At 39.6% G+C, this 24195-nt stretch overlaps 1 protein-coding gene across 6 annotated transcripts in view; it reads left to right on the top strand.

Annotated features, from left to right (window-relative positions):
• PCDH7 (protocadherin 7) overlaps positions 1 to 24195 on the top strand; it is a 1104634-nt gene that overhangs the window by 37849 nt on the left and 1042590 nt on the right. For 2 of the 6 annotated variants that reach the window (XM_075346950.1, XM_075346951.1), the window contains one exon: positions 17344 to 23987. The exons of the other annotated variants lie outside the window; for them this stretch is intronic. In XM_075346950.1, coding sequence (XP_075203065.1) covers positions 17344 to 17385 — 42 coding nt within the window. In that variant the 3' untranslated portion in view covers positions 17386 to 23987. Of the gene's footprint in view, positions 1 to 17343; positions 23988 to 24195 lie in introns of those variants that run through there. 6 annotated transcript variants of the gene reach the window in all.

Genomic DNA, 24195 nt, shown 5'->3' on the forward strand with positions numbered 1-24195 from the left:
AGGGCTGTGTGTAACGAGCAGCGATCTCACAGCAGGGGCCAGATCGCTGCTCAGTGTCACACACAGCGAGATCGCTAATGAGGTCACAAAAAACGTGACTCAGCAGCGATCTCAGTAGTGATCTCGCTGTGTGTGAAGCACCCCTAAGGAAATGTGAACTGAAACCCTGGTGTGGGCAGGGCTCTGCTACATACTAAATCTAACATTTTTCACTGTGTCAACAGCTGCAGCCACTAATCTAAGTGATACATTATTGAAGTCAGAGTCTCTTTGCCTACATTATGCTGCTCATAAATGAGGTAGCAAAAACTTGCTGACAGATTCCCTTCAACTTGGTTTTCCCATCCTACAAAATAATAGCATATTGCTAGGCTGTTCCATCATTTTATGATCTGTAGGGGCTCTGACCTTTAGGACACACTTGTGAATGAAGAGGTCGCACTTTTGCTTTAGCACTGTGTTGTCTTCTAATTTTCTTCTACACAAGTGCTCTGCTAACCTCTTAGCTTCACCTTTCTCAGCATAGGGGGTGGCAGAGGGCTTCTCCAGAACTGCAGCCTCTTTACTCTACTGGTTGGTATCATGGAGGTCAGTCATTAAGTGATGGCATAGCCAAAAGATATCTTATCACTTTGTAGTAAGGTTATTTCCCTTTAGGTACTGTGTGAGCCACTTTGAGATGCCTTTACATGGTTTCACAATATTTTTCACTATGATGTCCATTAGTTTTTGCTTTTTTTTTATTGAATCAGTATAAAACTCAAACAGAAAAATGTCTATATGTCACAAAAGAAAATTGGAGGCATCCAGAGGTTCAGTAATATTTCAAAGAAATCAGTTTGTGCCAATCTATTGCTCTGTCCAACTGTGGGGTTGTATGCAGTGATAAAACAATGATAAATGAGCTTTAAAGGGGTGGTTCACTACTCAGCATAAGTAGCCATACACCTGTAAAACTCATAGGTTAAAGATTTTCTCAAATACCTTATGTAGTATATTCTGCTATTGTGGTCCGCTCATCCCCATGAAGTGACCCACGGGGTCCATGACCTGTGAGATCCGCAATGTCATGTCAACTTCCAGTTGACCCGACACCACAGAGGCAGCCCTATTCTCCCTGAGTGACTGGACTCTGAGCGGCGTTTCACTGCTCATCACAGCCCAGCGTCACAGCCGAGCATGTTGCGCGCTCTCCTTTGCTGCAGAGCACCTAAAGCAGGAGCGATGCTGGGCTGTACGAGCGATGAAACGCCGCCCACAGTCCAGTCACTCAGGAAGACTGGGCCCGAGCTCAGTGATGTCATGTCAACTGGAAGGAGACATAATATCACCGGATCTCAGAGGTCACGTAGTCCGGGGTCACGTAATGGGGATGAGCGGACCGCAATAGCGCCACTCAAAGGCAAAATGTACTATACAAGGGATTTGAGAAAAGCCTTCCCTATGAAGTTTACAGAAATCTAGCCACTAATGCTAAGTAGTGAACCATGGAAATATAGTATATTATGGCACAGAAATATTAGATCCACTAAATAGAAAACATCAGTGCTTAAAAAAATAAACTTATTTTCCCTTGGTAGATCCAATATTAGGTCCCCTAAGTTTTCTTACTGGACGAAAAAAGTTTGTACTTTTATTTTCCAAACCTGTGCTTTTTAGACTAAAGGGTACTTTACACGCTGCGATCTCGCTAGCGAGATTGCTAGCTAGCGTACCCGCCCCCATCGGTTGAGCGTCACGGGCACTGCCCGTGGTGCACAACATCGCTAGGAACAGTCACACATACTTACCTGCCTAGCGACGTTGCTGTGACTGGCGAACTGCCTCCTTTCTAAGGGGGCGGTTAATTCGGCGTCATAGCGACATCACTAAGCGGCTGCCCAATAGAAGCGGAGGGGCGGAGATGAGCGGGCCGAACATCCCGTCCACCTCCTTCCTTCCTCATTGCCGGCGGTCGCAGGTAAGGAGATGTTCCTCGTTCCTGCGGTGTCACACATAGCGATGTGTGCTGCCGCAGGAACGACGACCAACCTCGCTACTGACCAGACAACGATTTTTGGTAAATAAATGACCCCTCACACACCACCGATTTTTACCTCTTTTTCGATTGTTTAAGGTCACACGCTGCGATGTCGCTAACAAAGCCGGATGTGTGTCACAAACACCGTGACCCCGACGATATATTGTTAGCGATGTCGCAGTGTGTAAATGGCCCTTTAGTAATGCCAGAGGTTTCAATGGTGGGAAGTAAATGATGGGTGGCCAATTACAATGGCCATATTAATGAAGCCATTGATAAAAGTCAGGTAAGCCCAGCCATTTGTTGGCCAAAATCAATTTTATGTCTTGGCTATCTTATTATAGGACTCACATAGACCGATCTGAATGATAAATTTATTCTTCCACAATTGCAGACTAGAACTGATCTGCGTTTTTGATGTTTATTTTTCTCCTTTTTACTCCAGTGTTATAATATAATTGATAATATCTGTCAAGGTCATGTTGACTTCAACTACATTTATTTTTTGGCTTCTGCCCATTTTTGTCTCAATGTACAATTCGAAAATGAAAGAAAAGTGAGAATACTTTCCATCTGTTATAATTATGGAGAATTAGCCATACGATTATAGATTGCTGCACTGGCATAGTGGGAACACCTGGATAGCCGGTCATTTATTCTCAAATACATCTGTTTTCCATTGTTCAGGTTGCTGTGTATTTGTGAATGCAACAAAACAATGCATCATACATTTTTTTTTTTGCTTTTTTTATAGACAAATACTATGAAATAAATTAAATATATATTAAAGATAACCAACCATCAAAATTTTCATATATAAAATAAAGCTAGTGCTATACAGGGGTAGGATGCTGAACGTAAGCATAGCTTTTATACAAGATTGGATGTTTTATTTCAGAAATATGTGCAAGTAAAGTTCCAGCAATGCACTGCTATTTGATTGACAGATGCAACAGAAGAGGGAATATGTGGGTCGTGTCTTGCTATTTATTCCCGCCTCTGTCTGCCTGCCTGGCCTTCCTTCACCTGTCACCATCATAGACGTTAATTCTGGCGCCTGAGCACTATAATTTCTAAGTATTGCAGATAACTCTTCACAAGGATGGCGTCGGAGTCAGCGCATAGCGCTATCTCTGGCATCAAGTTTGTGAAGACTGTCTTCCGGCATCAGAGCCTCGTATGTGTTATGCTAGAGCATGCGCCCTCGCATCTTCTGCTCTTGATGTGACCACCGGAGTGAGTACAGTCACAACAGAAGTGGATAACGCCCCCAAAATCAGCTCACTGGTCTCCTCTGAAGCATGCAGCTTGTGTTCTTCTGGGTGCAGTCTGCAATAAGCTGATTTTGGGTTCGGTCTGCGGTTCTGTTGTGACCATACACACTCCCGTGGTCACAACGAGAGCAAAGGATACGAGGGCACATGCGCCGCTCTTGCATAGCACATACTACAGTCTTCACAAAGGTGACGTCAGAGATAGTGCTTAGCGCAGGCACCGACTTGGATGCCATCTTAGTGAAGAGTTTTCTGCAATACTTAACAGGCGCCAGAATTAACGTCTATGATAGTGACAGGGGGAGGAAAGCCAGGCAGGCAGACAGGGGCGGGAATACATAACAAAGCCCGACCCACATATTTCCACCCCTGTTGCACCTGTCAATCAAATATCAGTACATTGCTGTATCTTTACGTGCATATATTTCTGAAATAAAACATCCAATTTCAGAACAAAAGCTATGCTTACATTCAGAATCCTACCACCAGTATAGCACTGGCTTTACATTATTTATAAAAATCCTGATGGTTGGTTCCCTTTAATAACAAAATATATCTGTAAAGAAATTAAACTTATGTTACTGTAAAAATGATGTCAGTGGCAACAGTGTAGGCTTCCTGTTTTAAAATGCCTAATAAATTCTTCCCCCAAAATCAAAACATGCAGAAAAATTGCAAAACAAGAAAAAAATACCTTTCATCAGTAGAAGGCGTGTCAGAAAAAGACAGTATTTTTCAACATCTTTTCTGATGTTTTTCTACAAATTTAAGTATGAATAGTAAGCGACTTCCAAGCATAAGCCACTGGAAGAATGGACCAGTAATTTCTTTAAATGTCCTTCAGCTTTGGAAACCTTAAAGGGAACCTGTCACTAGATTTGGGGCCTATAAGCTGCAGCCACCACCAGTGGGCTCTTATATACAGCATTCTAACATGCTGTATATAAGAGCCCAGGTCACTGTGTAGAACGCAAAAATGACTTTATAATACTTACCTAAACAGTTGGTATGGTGCAGATGGGTGTCTCCGTTCTCCGGGTGCGGTGCCTCCTCTTTTGGCCATCTTTGTCACCCTTCTTCTGAAGACGGGGTCATGACGCATCCTACATCATGCACACACGCCGGCATTGAGGTCCCGCACAGGTGCATTATAATACTTTGTTCTGCCCTGCTCAGGGCAGATCAATCTGTGCCTGCACGGGACCTCAATGCTGGCGCGTGTGCATGATGCAGCTGGTGGCCGCAGCTTATAGTCACCAAATCTGGTGACAGGTTCCCTTTAAAGGAGTTGTCCACTACTTTAATACTGATGACCTATCCTTAGGAAAGGTCATCAATGTCTGATCGGCTATGGTCTGGCACCCAACACCCTTGCGATCAGCTGTTGCCGATGGTGGCGGCAGTAGGCTACCAGAAATGCTTATTTCCAAAGCTGCTCTGTCTTCAGATGGTAGCCACAGCCGGGTACTGCACATCCACATTCTATTGATCTGAATAGGAGGCGTATGTGTAGTACCCACTCGCGACCACTATCAGTTGAAGGGGCTCTAACTGAGCAGTTTCTGCCGAGAAAAGCTGATCGTCAGGGGCGTGAGATGTCGGATCCTCGTTACTCAGACATTGATGACCTATCCTAAGGATACGCCATTAATGCTAAAGTAGTAGACAACATATTTAAGCGCCTAAAAGAAGTACAAAAGTCTGATCATGTGCACAGCAAGTCATTTTGCTGTATTTTTCATCATTCCTTTAGCGCTTTTTTCATCAGATTTCTGAGCAGACATGCCTGAAAAGGACGTTGTGTGCACATACCTGTAGAAAACCATTAGGCAATTTGTTTAACTCGTGGTAATGTAAAACCCATCCATGGTGGTTATGAACATCTCCTCTAATCGCCTTGTAAAGTGTGTGCCTTAAGACTTTTTCCCATTTGCTTCTGCATTCTTCTAAACTATCTGCCTTTTAAACAACTTTAAAATCATGTAGCAACTTATCTGTAATGCGAGTGCCTGTAGGAGACGGCATATCTTAGTGCTCCGAGTTCTCACATTCTTTCACATTCCTCCTGTAGAAGAATCTCACTATCTAAAGCTGTTAACCCTCGTTTCTTCCCCCCCCCCCCCCCCGTAATATAAGATACTTAAAAAATAAACTTGGATAATGACGAATAATTAATTTCTTGAAAGCTGGCACTTTCTCCCAAAACGTCTTATTAGGCACTTTTAGATTCAAACATTTACATAAGAAAATGGAAACAGTTCTAAAATGTCAAACTGCAAGACAGAAGGTAGAATCAAATCTACATCCTCGACAAATCCTTAAACAGTAGAGAAATCAATTATTTGTATTTTTTTTTAATTAAATTAAATGTAAATAAAAGAAATCTAATATATTTAGTTTTATTTCTAGATATTATTGAAACCTATTTGCCCTTTAAAGTTTAGTCTTCTTTTTATATTTTCAAAATTAAATAAATTCAAATGTAAAATAAAAGAAATTCAATATATTTAGTTTTATTTCTAGATATTTTTCAAACCCATTTGCCCTTTAAATTGTAGTCTTCTTGTTATATTTTCAAAATTAAGTAAAATTAAATTAAAAAAAATCAATTATATATAGTTTTATTCCTGGATATTTTCCAAACCTATTTGCCCTTTAAATTTTACTTTTTTCATATTTTCAAAATTAAATAAAATTAAATGTAAAATAAAAGAAATCAAATATGTTTAGTTTTATTTCTGGATATTTTTCAACCCTTTTGCCCTTTAAATTTTAGTGTTCTTTTTCTAATATTTTCTGTAAAGATCCAAAACTGTTGGATTTTGCTAGTATGTTATTCTATCCAGCAAAGTCAATTGCCATCAGATTCCCCCACAGTGCCAATACTCATGTAGGGATAATAGAGGCAATTTATACCACTTGATGAGCAATTTGGTGCTCCTGTCAACTTTTTACTGGTAAGATGATTCTCGGATCATCGGAGCAAACACTAGCGCTGTTTTGTTGTTCCTTTTTTTATCATTAGAAATGAGTGATGAGATATTATTATTATTATTATTTGCCATTTTCGATGACTTCATTTAAGTTTTTGAATTTCTTACCTACTAAATATATATATTTTTTTTAAAGAAGACATCATCGGAAGAATTATTCTACCGATCCTCTAACACATACACAGCTTCATAATTCTGTGCTGTAATTGCTTGTCCTCTCGCTCGGCGGTAGGAATTTGCTAATAACATGGCAGACTGGGAAGATTGAAGATACTTTGGAAGACTTGGATGACATTACTGAATAATAGACTGTATAAAGCCACTGCTTAGACCATCTCGTGCCATTGTTATCATATACAACAATAGATTGGAGTCACTATTAGCTATTTTTCATGCGTGTCTTACTAATTTTCAGAGGAATGATTTCCTTTTTCATCGTACACGTTCTCTCTGTAGAAGACTTTTTGAATCCCTCCCCTGCTATTCCACCAAGTCGCATACTGATGAAAGTCAATTCCGAGCTTAGGCTCGTCAGGATCCACCATAACCATAGCTGCTTATCTTCCTTCTCTTTCCCCTTAGAGGATAAGATCACTTACAATTCAGTATGAAGATCAAAACCTTAAACAAAAGCTGTTCTATTTTGGTAGAGTGTATAGATCCTTCTTACTTGTGGTCTCGTCCAGTGCATTTCCACAGCGCTAAATTCCTTGAGGCATTGTAATTTACTTATTAACCGGTCTTTACAGATTCATTAAAATGAACATTAATAGAAATGAAGTGAATCCATTTTATACATAGCCATATACTTTCTAAGCTAGGAAATTAATTGCCTATATGAAATATTCTTACAGAAAGGCTTAAAGTACGTGCCATGCTCATTATTTTTTGACATAATATCTTTTTTATAATTTAAAATAAAGAAAAAAAAATGGTTCTCTGAAGCTAGAGTAAAAGTTTAACTATCATTACTGCACAACGAGAAGAATAAGAACTAATTGTAATGTACTACTTATGTTCCTTAAAGTACACACACAACCTATGCTTCCTTGTGAACATTTTCTCTAGCTAAATTAGTTCTTGTTAGAATGTAACAATTACCTTTCCTAAGAGGCTGGAGTGGAATAGGGACTGAGTCACGTTGCCATGTAATGAGACCACTAAAGTAGAATCAGAGTGATTATTAGTCAACGCGTTTTGGTGAGAACCATTGCCTTCATCAGGAGAAAATCACAAGTATACCAATAAATATATCTGTGTCCTCCCCCATTGTCAGAGCACCATAATACCCCAGGTTCCTCCACCATCTGCCTAAACCCTTGAGATAAGGAAGAAGCTTTTCATTTTTTTTTAAGCCTACAACTTCCCACCTTTATATTTTACTTTCCTTAAAGGAATATTGAACATATCAGATACCATCACAAGCCTTAAGCCAACCATCAACATAATACCTGTTGGCAACATATCTTTTTTAATGGAGACATTCCCAGTAGAAATATTAAAATCCCACCCCTCACCAAAAAAACCCCAAAACATTTCTTGTTTTCTCCAAATCTTCCATCTTGAGACGTTCAACTATACATCAATTATCAACAGATCCTACCTATATCATGAAAGCTTGGTCTAGTGTGTAAAGACAGCCTAAAGGTGATCCTCCACATTACATTTATATTCACCGAATCTTCTGATGCTCGTTTAAGCCCCTACTTTCCATCCATAGCAGATGCTATGGGAAACAGGGATCAGGCTGATGAATTCCAATATGCTCAGTCCTTTTTATCTCAGGAGTGATAAGTCACTACTAGAGATGTATGGAGGCACTTACTTTCTTCTTCACATTCAGAGCACATGCAACTTGACTAATCCAAAAATAAATGTGTTGGCCAACATCTATTTAATGTGTTTGGCCAGCTTAAAGGTAACTTGTCATTAGAGATGAATGAACCTGAGGTTCGGTGTTCATACCAAACACAGACTTTACAAGAAAAAACAGTTCAGGTGCTTTATGTATGAACACCACTCACTTGAGCATCGCTTAGCTTAGGTACATTCAGTGTTCAGCCCAGTCTGAGCCACTTGCAGTGTTTGAACAGCTGACACTGGGGGTAACAATAGCGAGATCAAATGTAGTGTGAACCAAAAAAAATTTGGAAAAACCTCACCCACCCCCAGAAGTGATCTGTTTATGGCTGGCTGCATGTGGGCAGAGACCCGAACTGCCCAATTAGTGACTCTCATTGGGGTTCAGGTCAATTCTGGGTTCCAAACTGAACTTTATCTAAAGTCTGAATGAAGCCGCTGAACCAAACTTTTAACGGGTCCAATCATCTCTACTTGTCATCTTGTGTGTGTTTCTCCATCTGACAGGATCATAAATGAGGGGCAAAGACTCATTTTTGGTGCAGATTTTTCCCCACTCATTAGTATAGGTGAAATCTGCAGCAAAAATACTGTAAAGCGGGCTTTACACGCTGCGACATCGCTAATGCGGAGTCGTTGGGGTCACGGAATTTGTGACGCACATCCGGCCGCATTAGCGATGCCGTTGCGTGTGACACCGATAAGCGATTTTGCATCGTTGCAAAAACGTGCAAAATCGCTAATCGGCGACATGGGGGTCCATTCTTAAAAATCGTTACTGCAGCAGTAACGAAGTTGTTCCTCGTTCCTGCGGCAGCACACATCGCTGCGTGTGACGCCGCAGGAACGAGGAAGCTCCCCTTACCTGCCTCCCAGCTGCAATGCAGAAGGAAGGAGGTGGGCGGGATGTTACTTCCCGCTCATCTCCGCCCCTCCGCTGCTATTGGGCGGTGGTTCAGTGACGCTTCAGTGATGTCGCTGTGACGCCGCACGGACCGCCCCCTTAGAAAGGAGGCGGTTCGCCGGTCACAGCGACGTCGCCGGACAGGTAAGTATGTGTGACGGCTCTGGGCGATGTTGTGCGGCACGGGCAGCGATTTGCCCGTGTCGCGCAACAGATGGGGGCGGGTACCCACACTAGCGATATCGGGACCGATATCGCAGTGTGTAAAGTAGCCTTTACTCAGCTTCTTACTGTAGTTTTGGTAAATCACTTTTATTTACTGCAGATTTGCTAGTCTTCTCAGTGGTGAGCTCTTGCAATATAGTCTGACATATTCATGATCTCCGATTAGCCTGGACCCATCACAGATTGGCAGCTTTCTGTCTATGCCCAGTATATGCAGGAATATGTAAATCTTTGGGGCAAGACCAAATAGAGCTGATCAGTGAGAGGACTAGCACAGCTGAAGCAGATAAAACATTGATTGCAAAAAAACCTAAAGCACTAAAGGGGCACACCACTGGAATTAGGGTCTCTATCCTTATTTTCTGCTATCCTTAGATATTGATACATATATATGGGGACAGATTCAGTATAAGCCTTAAATCAGATCAATTCCTGACAGTTTTGCTTAAAGAGAACCCATCACCATGATTTCCTTTTCTAAGCCGTGATAACCACCAGTGATCCCTTATATAGAGCATTTTAGAATACTGTATATAAGAGCCCAGGCCGCTCTGTATAACATAAAAAAATCCTTTATTATACTCACCTAGGAGGTGGTGGGGTTCAATGGGCATCGCTGGTCTCCTGTGCAGTAGCCGTATTCCTTCTCAGCTGACTGTGGATGATGCGTCCTACATCATCCACACAGAGGCCGCAATTGCTCCCCTGCATATATGCACTTCTCTCTACCCTGCTGAGGGCAGATGAAAGTGCGCATGTGCAGGTGGTCTTTGACCTTTCTCCGCACCTGAGCATTACAGTACTTTGCTCTACCTTCAGCAGAGTAGATCAAAGTGTGCATGCGGGGTGGTCTTTGACCTTTCACCACACCTGTGCATTACAGTACTTTGCTCTACCTTCAGAAGGTTAGATCAAAGTGCGCATGCGGGATGGTCTTTGATCTTTCACCACACTAGAGCATGCGCAGGACCGCAATGGTGGCATCTTTGTGGATTATGTAGTACGCATCATCCACATGGAGCTGGGAAGAAGGATGGCAATGGAAGCAGGGGAGGAGGTGTCCGACCGAGACCAACAACGCCTATGACACATGACCACCCCCAGGTGAGTATAATAAATGTTCTTTTTTTCCGTTATACACAGCGGCCTGGGCTCTTATATACAGTATTTTAGAATTCTGTACATAAGGGCTTACTGGTGGTGGACGCAGCTTATACGGGATAATCCCGGTGACCCTTTAAGGAAAAGAAAACCTACCTCACTTTTTTTCCCTTAGCTATGTTCATCATACTAAGCTTCTGCCTATGGCTATTGAAAATGCAGGAGTATTGAAGATAATGGACACCTGCCAGATATCAGTTTATTTTATAAACTGATTGTAAAACATATTATTTTTTTCATTAATTTCAAGATTTGTCATCCTTATTAACAGTATAGATAGTAATGTAATATATACAGCATAAAACGTTCAGATTAATCTATAAACTTATCCTGCCCGGAATAATCCCTCCATAGCCCACCAACCTCTGACCTGCCGCCTTTAGGGCTGAATCTTAACACCGAGCATATCTAAAGGAAGTCTAATGCTAATGTATTTGAGCTAAATTTATACATTTATACTTTAAATTTCCCCTGTGGTCTAAAAGAGTAACATAAAATGGAATTTAAAACGGCATCTGATGCTGAAATCCCTTTACTTGCACACTGGAAATGTAAACTTGAGAACTGGTAGAGATGATGCGTGCCATCCTTAGAGTATAAGGTCAGATTTTTTACCGTCACAATATAAATTTTCGACTAACATTTGGAAATTGTAAGCTTGTGTTTGCTCTCTGCTAAACTCCACATTACATAATTTATTAGGGTGTGGAAAGCAGCAGCCGCCAGATGTCATAAACGTACAGCACAGGCATACCGCGGCGTAAGAATAAACACTTTTTCCATCAATAAAAGACACAAGCACAATAAAGATCCACTCAAAACATTAAAAAGATGAAAGTTTGCACAGCAATGAATTATTGATCAGCCGTGTTAAACTGTTTCATAGATGGACAGTTCATTATTTATATGCTTTTGTGGTCGGTTTATGATATGTGCTTTGTCTTGTAGGGATCATAAATATGAAAGTGATCAACTTGCATTATTTAGGATTAAATGGTTCACTGCTGATTAGGGTAAATTGATATTATACCATAATATTATATTCAGTACGCAGCAGATCTATATTTTATAAAGATGTTTACTCATTTTTACATGAAAAGCAGAAAAGACAAAACATATACCTCATCTAAGCAACTCACGCAACCCAACTTAGGAGTAAGCCCCCAAAATGTGACCATAAAGCAGTGGTCCCCAACCTTTATGACCTTGAGAGCCACATTCAGCTCTGAGAGAGGGTCATGAGCCACTTCCACCTCCCACCCCTCATAGTAGTGACACCCAGAGCCTCCATTACCAGTATAATGACAGCCAAAGCTTCTAGCTTCTTCACAGAAATCACACTGAGGCTGTATACCAAGATACAGGAGATCCCAGCCTACCACCATTCATATCTGCTCTTCTATGTGGAGCTGCTCACAAAAGTCACCATATGGAGGCCTGCTCTTCATAACTGTTTGCTAGACCAGGTTCTTATGCACCAAGCTGGCAGACAGCCACGAGCCACATGTCACGGGCCCACGAGCCACATGTGGCTCCCGAGCTACAGGTTGGGAACCCCTACCCTAAAACAAGACTTCATCAAAGCTTTTACATCAGAAAACTGGCAGGAAAAATTAGGCTAGACAAAAATGTTGTGACTTTTACCACATTATCACCATTTTCTCCCAGCTCCAATTAAATGAGGTTGAACATGGAGCAGGACAGGATATGGCAAACCCAACTGGTGTAAAATTTGTGACGAGGTGCACATGAAAACACACGCCATTGCACACCTCACCTAATTCATCTCTTAATGGATCAAGCGCCTCGCATTCCACTCTGCCAATAATCAAGATCAGGGTGAAAAAACCATCATTCTTGAAGTATCCAGGCCAATAATTATAAAAGTTAGAAAGAGCTACTGGAGGTCTAGGGTAATTCTAAGAGCAGAAGCTTCTTTAGGGTCATATACATGCACTATAGAGGAAAATTAGGATGGCACAATTAATGTGCAGGATATTACATGGAGTACCGGTATGGTACTATTTGTACAGGTAGCGAGCAGTACAATGCACTACAGGTAGAGAGCAGTATGTTTGAGGTAATACAGGTAGAGAGCAGAACATGGAAGTACAGGCAGAGAGCAGTATGTTACTATTAGCACAGGTAGAGAGCAGTACATCACATGTAGTACTGATAGAGAGCAGAACATGAAGCACAGAGCAGTACGATACATTTAGTACAGGTAGCGAACAGTATATTACTGGTAGTACAGGTAGAGAACATTAGCATACATGAAGTATAGTTAAAGAGCAGTACTATACATTTAGTACAAGAAGAAAACAGTAGAATATATGAAGTACAAGAAAGAGCAATACAATACATGTAGTACAGGTAGAGAACAGTACGATATTTGTAGTACAAGTAGCGAGCAGTACGATACATGTAGTACAGCCAGGGAGCAGTACAATACATGTAGTACAGGTAGAGAACAGAAATATACATGAAGTACAGGTAGAGAGAAGTACGATACATGTAGTACCGGTAGAGAACAGTACTATACTATTAGTACAGGTAGAGAGTAGTACGATACATGTACTACTGGTAGAAAACAGTACGATAATATTTTGTTTCCCCTAAAAGAACACACTGTCCTATATTACTTTTTTGTCCCAAAAATGCGCTAGGGCTTATTTTTGAGGAAACATGGGTTGGTGTTAAGTTTACCCCCCAAAAAAGGCAGACAGCCCTAAAATGATACTTACCAGACACTGGACATCAGCATTCCTCCTGTGCTCCACAGCGTGTGGTCTTAAAAGGCCATTGATTGCTCGACAGCGGTTCTCCCCTGCTTCTGGCCGACACTTACACACCCACACACACACATCAGAGCGCAAGAACATCACACACGTACACACACATCTGGTAATACTGTACTGCCTCCATCTGGCAGCACTGTGGAACGCATGGAAGACCTGTGGTGGAACCTGTTAGTCCTCGATGTGGTCCACTGCAGGTCCTCGCTTTCCACTGTGTCCCAGGTTCCCAGAGCAGTACGGTATGACCGTGTATGAGTGGGTTCCACGGCAGGTCCTCACTGCGTTCCATCGCAGGTCTTCGTGTTCCACAGCGTCTGGTTCGGGGTCTGGTGAGTATGATTGCAGGATCTGTGTTCTCTCTTTTGGGGGTGCCTGCTTTCTTTAATGAAGTGTCCTGCAGTATCTTTAACTTTTTTAGCTGCATGGACACTTCTTTATTGAACCGCAACTGGAGCTTTTTTTGGGGGTAGGTCTTATATTTAAGCCTCTCTCCTAAAAGGCAGAAAACTCCTGGTAGGGCTTATTTTTGGGGAAACACTGTATTAGTACAGGTAGAGAGCAGTACATTTTTTGCTTGTAGACATGTCACTCATGCATACATGCAGCCAGTCATACGCCCTGCAGATAAAAACTCCCAGTATGATTACGGGTTGAAAGTAGTTTATAATTTTGACATCCCAGGAACAGAAACTAAAAATAACCTGAGGCCATATTGTAACTTCAAGTGGCTGTACAATCTAACATAAGCAAAAAATTCTCCAGAGGCTCAGTGAGATCCAGGACCCACCATTAGATGTACAGCTGATCGGATCTTGAATCTAATCTGTATGTCCATTTTAAGTTTGATGGAAGAAAAGATGAATAAAAGTCAGACCAAATGCTGCACTAATATGTTCCATTTGCGATTTTCAGCTCTGATTGTCACGTCCTGTCCATCACTCACTATGTCACTCGGCTCAATCACTTTTGTTGTCACGTTTGCTATCTGTTATTTAGTATATCAGAATAAGATAAGTCGCTCATGCACCAGGGTATATTGTGCCTCTGTGCATTGGGTGTATTTTTAGAGCCAATCACAACTGTATGCAGATCTTGTATAAAGCTAGAATACAGCTGTATATATAGAGCTTTGAAGAGGTTCAGTACTGCCTGAACAACTCTTTTTTTAAATTAAATAGGCCCCTTTTTAAAGTATAAGCACCATATACTCACCTCCTGTACCAATGTAGTACCAATGATTCTGCATTGGGTCTTCTGCGGTTTGTGTGATATTGTGATTCTGCATCGGGTCTCCCGGGGTTTGTGTGGCATTGTGATTCTGCACCAGGTCTCCTGGGGCTTGTGTGACATTGTGATTCTGCACTGGGTCTCCTGGGGCATGTGTGACATTGTGATTCTGCATCGGGTCTCCCAGGGCTTGTGTGACATTGTAATTCTGCACCGCGGGGCTTGTGTGACATTGTGATTCTGCATCAGGTCTCCTGGGGCTTGTGTGACATTGTGATTCTGCACCAGATCTCTTGGGGCTTGTGTAACATTGTAATTCTGCATCTGGTCTCCCGGGACTTGTGTGATATTGTGATGCCACATAATTCCTGTACTGATGTTAGGCTGCTTCACTCTTACCACAGTAATGTTTATCGAAGTTTCATCTAAAGAAACAGAAGTATTGATAGCGCAGTAGCCAATAGCAGCCACTGATTAACGGCAGGGTATAACAATGTCACATGTGCCCTGGGAAACCCGATACCAACATTGCTGAAATGGTGCTGGTATGGGAGGTGAGGATTTGGTGTTATTATTTTAAAAGAGGGATTATTTCATTTAAAAATGGAATGTCAAGATAGTGGAAAATCCCTTTAAGAATAATGCACCTGGTATCGTCCTGAGCACGAAGACTACCTAGTGACTCATAGAGAACAAATGACTATGATGATAAAGATACAGCATTAGGCCATGTCTACAATGTGTGAAAATGCCCTTACGGAGCTGTATTTTCTTATTCTTCTTCGGAAGAGTACGGTAGTTTCTTAGTATTTTTTTTGATTAAACATGGTCCAAATTATCATTGTCATATGTTCCCCTATGAAATCAGAGCTGTATGATCACCCTATGAATCCTCTGACAACTCTCATTGTACAGAGCCACAATATAATATGCACGAGCCTTTAGCATCAGGAAAATATAGAATATCTGCACCATATGATACAAAAACATTTCTTCACTTTATTAGTTAAACAATACATGCGAAAAACTATAGCATTATAAGGCTCTGTTCACATCTGTTCATAATTTTATTCCTAGTAGTGCACCAAATCAGTCTCCCAACAGAATTTGACAGCACTATTCACCAAAACAGAGAAAAAAAGGCCAAGTCCTGGCCACATACTTGCCGAATACAGGCGGGAACAGAGCTTTTGTGAGAGCTATAAAGTTTACAATGAGTTAAAATTCTATAATTCCCCAATACTTTTTAATAAAAATTCAGTTTGGTCAACTTATTTTAGTCTTTTACTCCATTTGCCTGTACCCAAGTTTTCAAGTCAAGAGGTAAATTTTGACATCCAAATTTAGAAGTCATCATCCCATGAGGTATAAGTTTGCGATAATGATTTTCTCTCGTAGGACACAGTATGATTATGTTTACTACATTCTGCTTTTTTATTTTTAAGTATATATTACTAGTCAATAGTGATGAGTGAGCACTACCATGTTCGGGTGCTTGTAATGCGCAGTTGGATGGATGTGAGTCAAGTACCGAGTATAATGGAAGTCAATGGGAAACGCGAACATTTTTCCAGAAGATTTCCCAGAAAAATGCTTGAGTTCCTCATTGAGTTTTATTATATTTGGTACTTGAGTTGCGCACAACCGAGCACCCAACTGCTTGTTAGGAGTACCATGCACCTGACCATGGTAGTGCTGCTCATCACCACTAGTCAACTATAAGTGCCTATAGATATATATATATATATATATATATATATATATATATATGGAAAAAGAAAAGGGATCCGGCAAACATCAAGAGGTCCGGTTGGCACAAAACCACGGATCCATTGGTAGTAAAAATTAAAAAATACTAGTTTTGGCTTGGATCGTGGAGAAGGCGGTTTGTACTGCCGAGGCGCGTTGTCTGTGGTGCACTATTTCCTCCAACTTATTATATGCAGCTTTGTTGTATTTTCTAATTTTTCGACCAATGAATCTGTGGTTTTATGCCAACGGGACCTCTTGATGTTTGCTGGATCCCTTTTCCTTTTCCACATTATTCAAGACCTACTCCCGGTCTGGATCCGTGCAATATTCAGGATAACAGGAGGAATTATTCATAAAGAGCTGTCACTGGTGAGCTGGTCTACATCCTCATTGCCTATATATATATATATATATATATATATATAAAACAGCTGGACCAAGGCAGCCCAAACTTTGAATGCCAATTTCTTGGGCGCTTCTTGTGATTATTAGACCCCGCGTGATTTACAGATGTTATGGCACAATGCTTGGCATGAAGTCTTGTGAGACCTCATGACTAGACCTCATACAATATGGTAATCGCAAGGGCCTAGTTTTCACAAGAAGCACCCAAGATGCCCACAGCAGCTGCCATTGATTGCCAATGAAGACTCTGGGCCTGGGTCCTTCGAATCTTTTTGCTCAACTATACAATATATTCTTGTGACTGACTACAATTGCGAAAAAGTTTGGAATTTCCCGTGTAAATTTTTTTTTTGTAGGCTAAAATTCATTTTAGAAAATGGTTAAATCTGCTTTTTTCGACTTTATGTGCTGACAATCACAGTGCAGTCCTTAATTTATGTCAGCCTAAATTGTTCTATCTGCTGCCATTAATTATAATTTATCTGCAGCGAGGTGCCCCGCGTAACCTGATGACGGGCAAATACACGGATAGGCATCTTTTCATTTGCTCTAAGCAATACATTTTAACTTTAATGATGCTGGAAATTCCAATACTATCTACCCGAGCAAGCAATATATATATATATATATTTTTCAGGTGTTTATAATTTTCATATCATTTTGCAAGTCCTAATTCATTGGGGATAATTAAACTTGAAACTGAAAGACCTCTATTTATCCACAGGTCACTGCACACTCCTCCTGTGAACCTCAGCTGCGATCTTGAAAAATATCTGTCTTAAAGAGCTAGAAAATGTGATTGTGGGACAATTTTGCATAGAGTCGCTCTAATGAGTGTATAGGGTGACTCTGCTGCCTAAAAAATTATGAAAGAAGCTTCAAGCGACGCGCATCGGAAACACTGGAGAGCCTTGAAAACCATTTATATATACATTTAAAGACATGTAAACTCCTTTTAAAGTATTAAGTTTATACTTGCCTTATTACAAAAAATGAATTTCACAAAAAGCAAGACTGTGGAATACCTAAGGAACCCATCGTTTGGTTAAAGTTTGCATTCAAAAAAAGGTACGCTGTATGTATAAATGGTTCTATTGACCGTTCACTCTTTTATTTTATTTTTTTAATTTTTTCTTTCTTTTTTTTTCCCCCCTGAATGCTTATAACCTCTTGTGATATCTGAAATGTACAAATGTTACAAATAATTTGTTAATTGTTATGTACTTTCCATGCAACCGTTGGCTAAACTATGAAACGACGACGACAACTTAAGAAGGAACATTTTTATTTTCTTATAAAAAATAAACCAATAAAATATATTTATTATATAAAGATGAATATTTATTATAGATATATAAGAAAAAAACATACAAAAAAAATAAATCTGAGCTTTAATTTAAAGCTTGAAAACTAATGGTGTTGCCGAATAAAATGCATGTCTACACTCCGAACACGGGATTTTTTTCTTCTTCAATTTTTTTTGTATTTTTTTTTTAAAAGCATAATAGCAACTTTTTTGCTTGACTGAAATTAAATACGTGAATGCACTACCAATAGATACGTAATGTATAATTAGATAGGTCGTATCAGATGTACCACAGGCAGTCAGTTTGAGCTTTCTTCATTTTACTATTTGCTAAGGACGGTACAGGAGATGTTAGTTAGTACGCACACATCCAAAAAAGATTAGTTCTCCGTTACCCATCTATAAGTCTTTGTTTTACTGGCAGGAGAAAAAGAAAATGTGCAAGTTGTAAAGAGATTTATTGAGTTTAGGAAAAATATAAATGGTTTTTGAAAACAGCGCCACTCTTGTCTACGGGATCTAGTATTGTTGATCTAGACTTAACCAATTGACAAAAGTTTTGAAAATAGTAATTCCTTTCAACCCTTTAGTCCTGAGAATTTATACTGTTATTTTTTACGGGAATTTGTCAGGAGACCTCACTCACTTTACAAGGACAGAAAAAGTAAACACTTCAAATTTTGTAAAATTCTTGTTTCTTTGAAATTAGAATCAAGAAAGGTTCCTTTGCGAGGGATTATACCGTGAAAGCAATTTATCACCTATTCATAGAGTAGGGCATCTTATTGTCGGTACAACCACTAAACCCAAGAACGGGGCTCTGGAGAATCCTGTTGAATTAGAGCTGGCTCTCCATCCATTGTCTATTGGACTTCAGAGATAGCTAGCCTACATATGACATGGTTGTTTGCTGAACATCGTGTTGGCCAATCTTTTGGCTGACAGACATCTCAGCCAGTGCTCCCATATACAAGAGCATTCATTCAGCCAGGTGCTCCTCCATTCTCTTTGAGAAAGTTGCCAGCTGCCAAGTCAGCTGGTGGCTTATCTCTGTGAGAACTATGTGATTGGCCCTCCAAAATCAGACATGGAATCACAGAAAGGTAGATTTGGTTCTATGAGTGATTGACATCTCTACCAACCATTAGTTGGCTGGTGCCCCCATGCACATTAGTTCATCATCCAAACCCTTCCATACTGGCCATGATTTGTCTCATTTTTTGCTCAGTCAATTTCTAAATTGTTTGTGAATATCTGAGATCATAGCTGCATTCAGAAAGCACTTCAGAGCCCCATTCTCAGGTTCAGTTAAATGCGCTTTATTATGACCCAAACGATCAGTAACTTGTCATCAATCCATTGGCTATAGTATAACTTACATTCATGGTACACTCCTTAAAGTTATTCTTAATTAGATTTTGTAATTTAATGCATCAAGATAGTACAAAGCCTGTAGCTTCCAAGAACAGATTTAATATCTCCTCCAAAGATTTTCTATGTCTCTTAGGTTTACTCACCAGGAAGACACTTTTGTAGGTTGTTTTTTGCTTTGAGGGTCTGCTTTTCAAGAAATAAAAGAATAGGGGTGCTTTCTAAGTTTCTTCAGTCCTGCCCTGCAGTCTATAGAATAAGTGAGAACAATTCTGCCTTTGTTTTGTAGTAAACAATCTCATTAACATTTCACATGGTTCCAGTTTGTGATTTCAATCAAGTTTTTACCATTTGTAAGGAAAGTCTGGGTAATATGTGCCTCCCAAAACGTACTGCTACATTCATGAAAACTGGTGCAAACAAAAAGTAACTAGTCAGACTTCTTTGAGACATGCATACTAAACAGTTGTTTGCTAAATCCTATAGATTTTAGCCAACAGGTATCATTACTGACCTTTCCCACCCCCCATGTATATTCTTTTATGTCAAAGGAGAAAGGGGACAAGTCTAGAGTTGAGCAAACCCAAGGTTCATTCTTCGGTGTTCATACCGATCACAAACTTTACAAAAAAAAAAGAGTTTGTGTTCGAAAGTTCGGGTGCTTTACGTATGCAAACCACTCGCACGAGCATCACTGTGCTCGGGTACGCTCGGTGCTCAGTCCAGGGTAAGCTGCCTGCAGAGTTTGATCGGCTCGCACTGGGGGTAATAACAGCGTGATCGGATGTAGTGTATCCAAAAAATAAAAATTGAAAAAATCCGTCCACCCTCCCCTGGAAGTGCTCTGTTTGTGTCTAGCTACATGTGGGCAGAAACCGAACTGTCCAGTTAGTGACTTCCATTAGGGTTCAGATCAAGTCCAGGTCCCAAACTGAATTTTTTCAAAAGTATGGCTGCACCCATGAACCAAAGTTCCACTAGTCTGCTCATCTCTAGACAAGTCCCATTTAGGTGGGACAATTTTGACCATCCATAAGCACCAATTAATTACATACAAGTCAATAGTTTACTAGCCTGTTTCTATGAGTTATGGAGTTAACGGTATGAACAATCATTCCCTGATTAATGTGATGAAGTTATGGTGACATGAAAGCTCTGATCACTCAATGATCAAACGTTTTGCTTGATCATCGCGTGATGGTGGGTAAATTATATCAGCTCCTCCAAGTGAGTCACTCTTTACATTATGTCCTGGAGGTCCCTTTGAAAGTGAGACAGAACATTTTCATAATTTGTGAGTCACATTGCTTTTAGCTGGTTAACAACTAATGTTTATAGGAACTTAGATTTCTTGCAAAAATTTGGCATGTCTGTCCAGCTGTAATCCAATATGTATGGCCAACGCTAGTAGGATAAGATCTAGTAATTTATAACTGTAGGCAACACCTCGCACCTCTACTTTTTGTCTGCATTTGTTTTTTTGCTTTTTTTATCATGAGGCTTTAATACTGTCAAAAATAGTGTTAGTCTTAGCCCAAAAACGTAGAAATGCACTAAAATGTATCATTGGTATATAAATTATATAAATTGTATTATTAATTATGCAATCATTGGGGCAAATAATGATCACAAATGACAGAATAGTCATAAAATATTTTGGAAATGTACAGTATATTTTCTTAGTTTTATACTGATTAAAATTTGCTGTATTAAATGGCGAAATGTGCAAACTAATTTAAAATTTTAAAACTCGTAAAAAGATTAGAACTTAATATTTCTTAAAGCATACTTCACTTTGAGGAAAGATATAGAAATGGAGAGTGGTTTATTGCCCTTAGATTTTTATTACATTCTACTAGAAAAGGGTAAAATTATGGGTAAAGGATACTTTATAATATTCAACAGGGTTGACTGTTCAACTTTCCTGTGGATCGTGAACAGAGAGAGAGAGAGAGAGAGGTAGAATATATTTCTTAAAGCATACTTCACTTTGGAGAAAGATACAGAAAAGGATAGTGGTATATTGCCCTTAGATTTTTTTTTTTAGATTCCACTAGAAAAAGGTAGAATTATGGGTAAAGGAGACTTTTATAATATTTAGCAGGGTTGACTATTCGACTTTCCTACGGATCGTCAACAGAGATCCCAGGTAGAATATCTGCCCTCTAGAGTCTTGAAGAACTTTTCTTTGGATCGTCAATAGAGAGCCCAGGTAGAATATCTGCCCTCTAGAGTCTCAAAGAACTTTTCTATGGATCGTCAATAGAGAGCACAGGTAGAATATCTGCCCTCTAGAGTATTGAAGAACTTTCCTATGGATCGGCAATAGAGAGCTCAGGTAGAATGCCTGCCCTTTAGAGTCTCGAAGAACTTTCCTATGGATCATCAATAGAGAGCTCAGGTAGAATATCTGCCCTCTAGAGTCGCGAAAAACTCTCCTATGGATCGTCAACAGAGAGCCTAGGTAAAATACTTGCCCTTTAGAGTTTTGAAGAATTTTCCTACAGATTGTCAACAGAGAGCCCAGGCACAATATCTGCCCTCTAGAGTCTTGAAGTCTATCGCTCCCATTGGGGAAACTTTTTATTTAAGAACAGGAGAACTACCTCAAAAGGTTTAGCCATTTATTTTCTATCAAAATGAAAGCAGACAAAATATATGTCAATATTTTGGACTATAATGGAAATATGATTACATTCGGGCTACATGGTTACATACTGGAGCCTGTATGAGAGATCAGAATGGAAGCTATTGGATAATTTTGGTAGATTATATTGCATCTTTCAGCATAAATTATTTAGATAGGGTTTTCGTAAAACACTTTATAAAACTAAAGGAGCATATGGCAAATTGGAAAAATGTAGGTTTCCAAATGCTGACACTGGGTGTTTAGTTTGCGAGGGACTCTGATTTGGATTACCGGTTGCTGTATACAGATGTAGATAGATTGCCCCCACTAGTGGTGGGAACAGACAGGCAAAATGTTTACCAATACTTGAGGGGAAAAATAGGAAAACAGTTTTTTATTAAATTAATTGGCTGAATTATTAATATGTCCATGGCTGGATTAAGATGAAATAAAGACAAAGGTAAACATATGCTATATTTAGTGCATGTCTCCCTGTGTGGAAAAATGTGCCAAATTTTAACTCATTTTTGGCACAATTTAATGAGTTTTTAGACCTATTTATTATGTTTTTAAAATGTTGCTTCAAAAGTTGGCTTAGCTGGAAAGAGGCATGGCTAAATATGCACCAATATATACCAAAACTTGGGTGTAAAAATAAATCTAATGGCAAGCCAAGAGACAAATGGCATCAAATAAGTTTGAAAAATGCACTAAATTTAAGATCTAGCATGAGCAGACTGGGATAAATGTGGTGCACTTTAAGATGGTCTAGTTTTATTGGGGCTGTCTGGTCTTGTGATAAAATCTGTCTCTATGAGTGCAGATTTTTGAATCCTGACAGCGTGCACACCGCACACTGTCAGGATTCTCCGGTGTTGCTGGTGAGACATGAGAGTAAACAATAATGTGACTGCAAGTATGTGGTTTGCATACATACAGGCATATGCCAACTTGACGTGCTTGGGCTCACTTAGAATGAGGTCAGGAACGTCTTGTAGGCATGTGGCCAGAAGTATGCAAATCGCATTCTTGCTGTCACATGACCATCTGCTCTTGACCTCAACACAGGAGAATCCTGACAGCATGCATAGTGCGCTGTAGGTATTCAGAAGTCTGCAGGCACTTACAGTGAGTGCAGACTTTTATCACTGGACAACCCCTTTAAATGTACTTTGTCAATGGGTTAAACCACATTAGTAAATCTGCCCCAATGTTCTCCCACACACTCCAAATACAGATTAGCTCCTTAATGACTATAAAAAGCACTCAGGGCGTCATTTTGCCTAACACACACTGTTGTAATTTAAAAGAAAATGCTTCTTTCATCATTTCAAATTTTAAAGTGATTATTCCTTGTAAGGAAAACATGAAAGACCAAAATTGTGATAAATGTCGCTCTTAACGGAGCTATTACTCATATAAGTGCAATCCTCCATGGAGTTGATTCTGCTCTGAAGCCAAACTGAAATATCAACACCAATATAGGTACAAACTAAAAGGGAACTAATTATTGTTTTTATGGTAATATTTTATTGTGTGCTGCAACAGCCTGTAACCCGTAGATCTCATAGGAGGCGATTCATTAAGCCTCGTTACCTGGTAATGTTTCCTTTTGGGCCATAACAAAAGGTAGGAAAGGGAATTCATTCTTTATGCCATATAAAAAAAATAAAATCCCCAAAGCTTTGGATGGTTTCATTACAAAGGGATTTTTTTTTATTTATTTTATTTTTTTTTTTTTACTAGGCCAAAAAGGGAAAAGCAAACAGTAAGTGATTGCAAAAGTGCAAAATATGGGATATTCCTGTCCAATCCGTATACCATGTTATTTAATATGACTATCTTACTTTTGTCGGCTTAAGTGCATTGAAATTTATTTTTTTTTATTACATTGAAATACTTTACAGGGCAAACATTTAGCCTTTTTTTTGTAAAAAATGACTTTATGTATTTATGAGACATCATGCAAAACTTTTTATTGTTACCGAAATACAAACTGCTGTAATTGCAAATGCCGTGCACATTTGATGAATAAAGTGATTTTTTTTATATTAAACCGTAATTATATTTGTCTGTTTTACTACGAAATTGGGTAAACGTTGGAAAAATTATCTAAAGCAAAGACTAAAATATCTGGAACTAAACCTGCGCGAAGTTACCGAAAAAGTACCGCGGCTAAGACGTTCTTAAAGGTTTCAGAAATACTTAATGACTTCATAAGACTTCGTGATCTGCTGTCGGTGCAAAATTGAAGGATAAAAGAAAATTTA

The sequence above is a fragment of the Anomaloglossus baeobatrachus genome, chromosome 1 (genome assembly GCF_048569485.1).
Source record: "Anomaloglossus baeobatrachus isolate aAnoBae1 chromosome 1, aAnoBae1.hap1, whole genome shotgun sequence".
In the NCBI taxonomy this organism is placed as follows: domain Eukaryota; kingdom Metazoa; phylum Chordata; class Amphibia; order Anura; family Aromobatidae; genus Anomaloglossus; species Anomaloglossus baeobatrachus.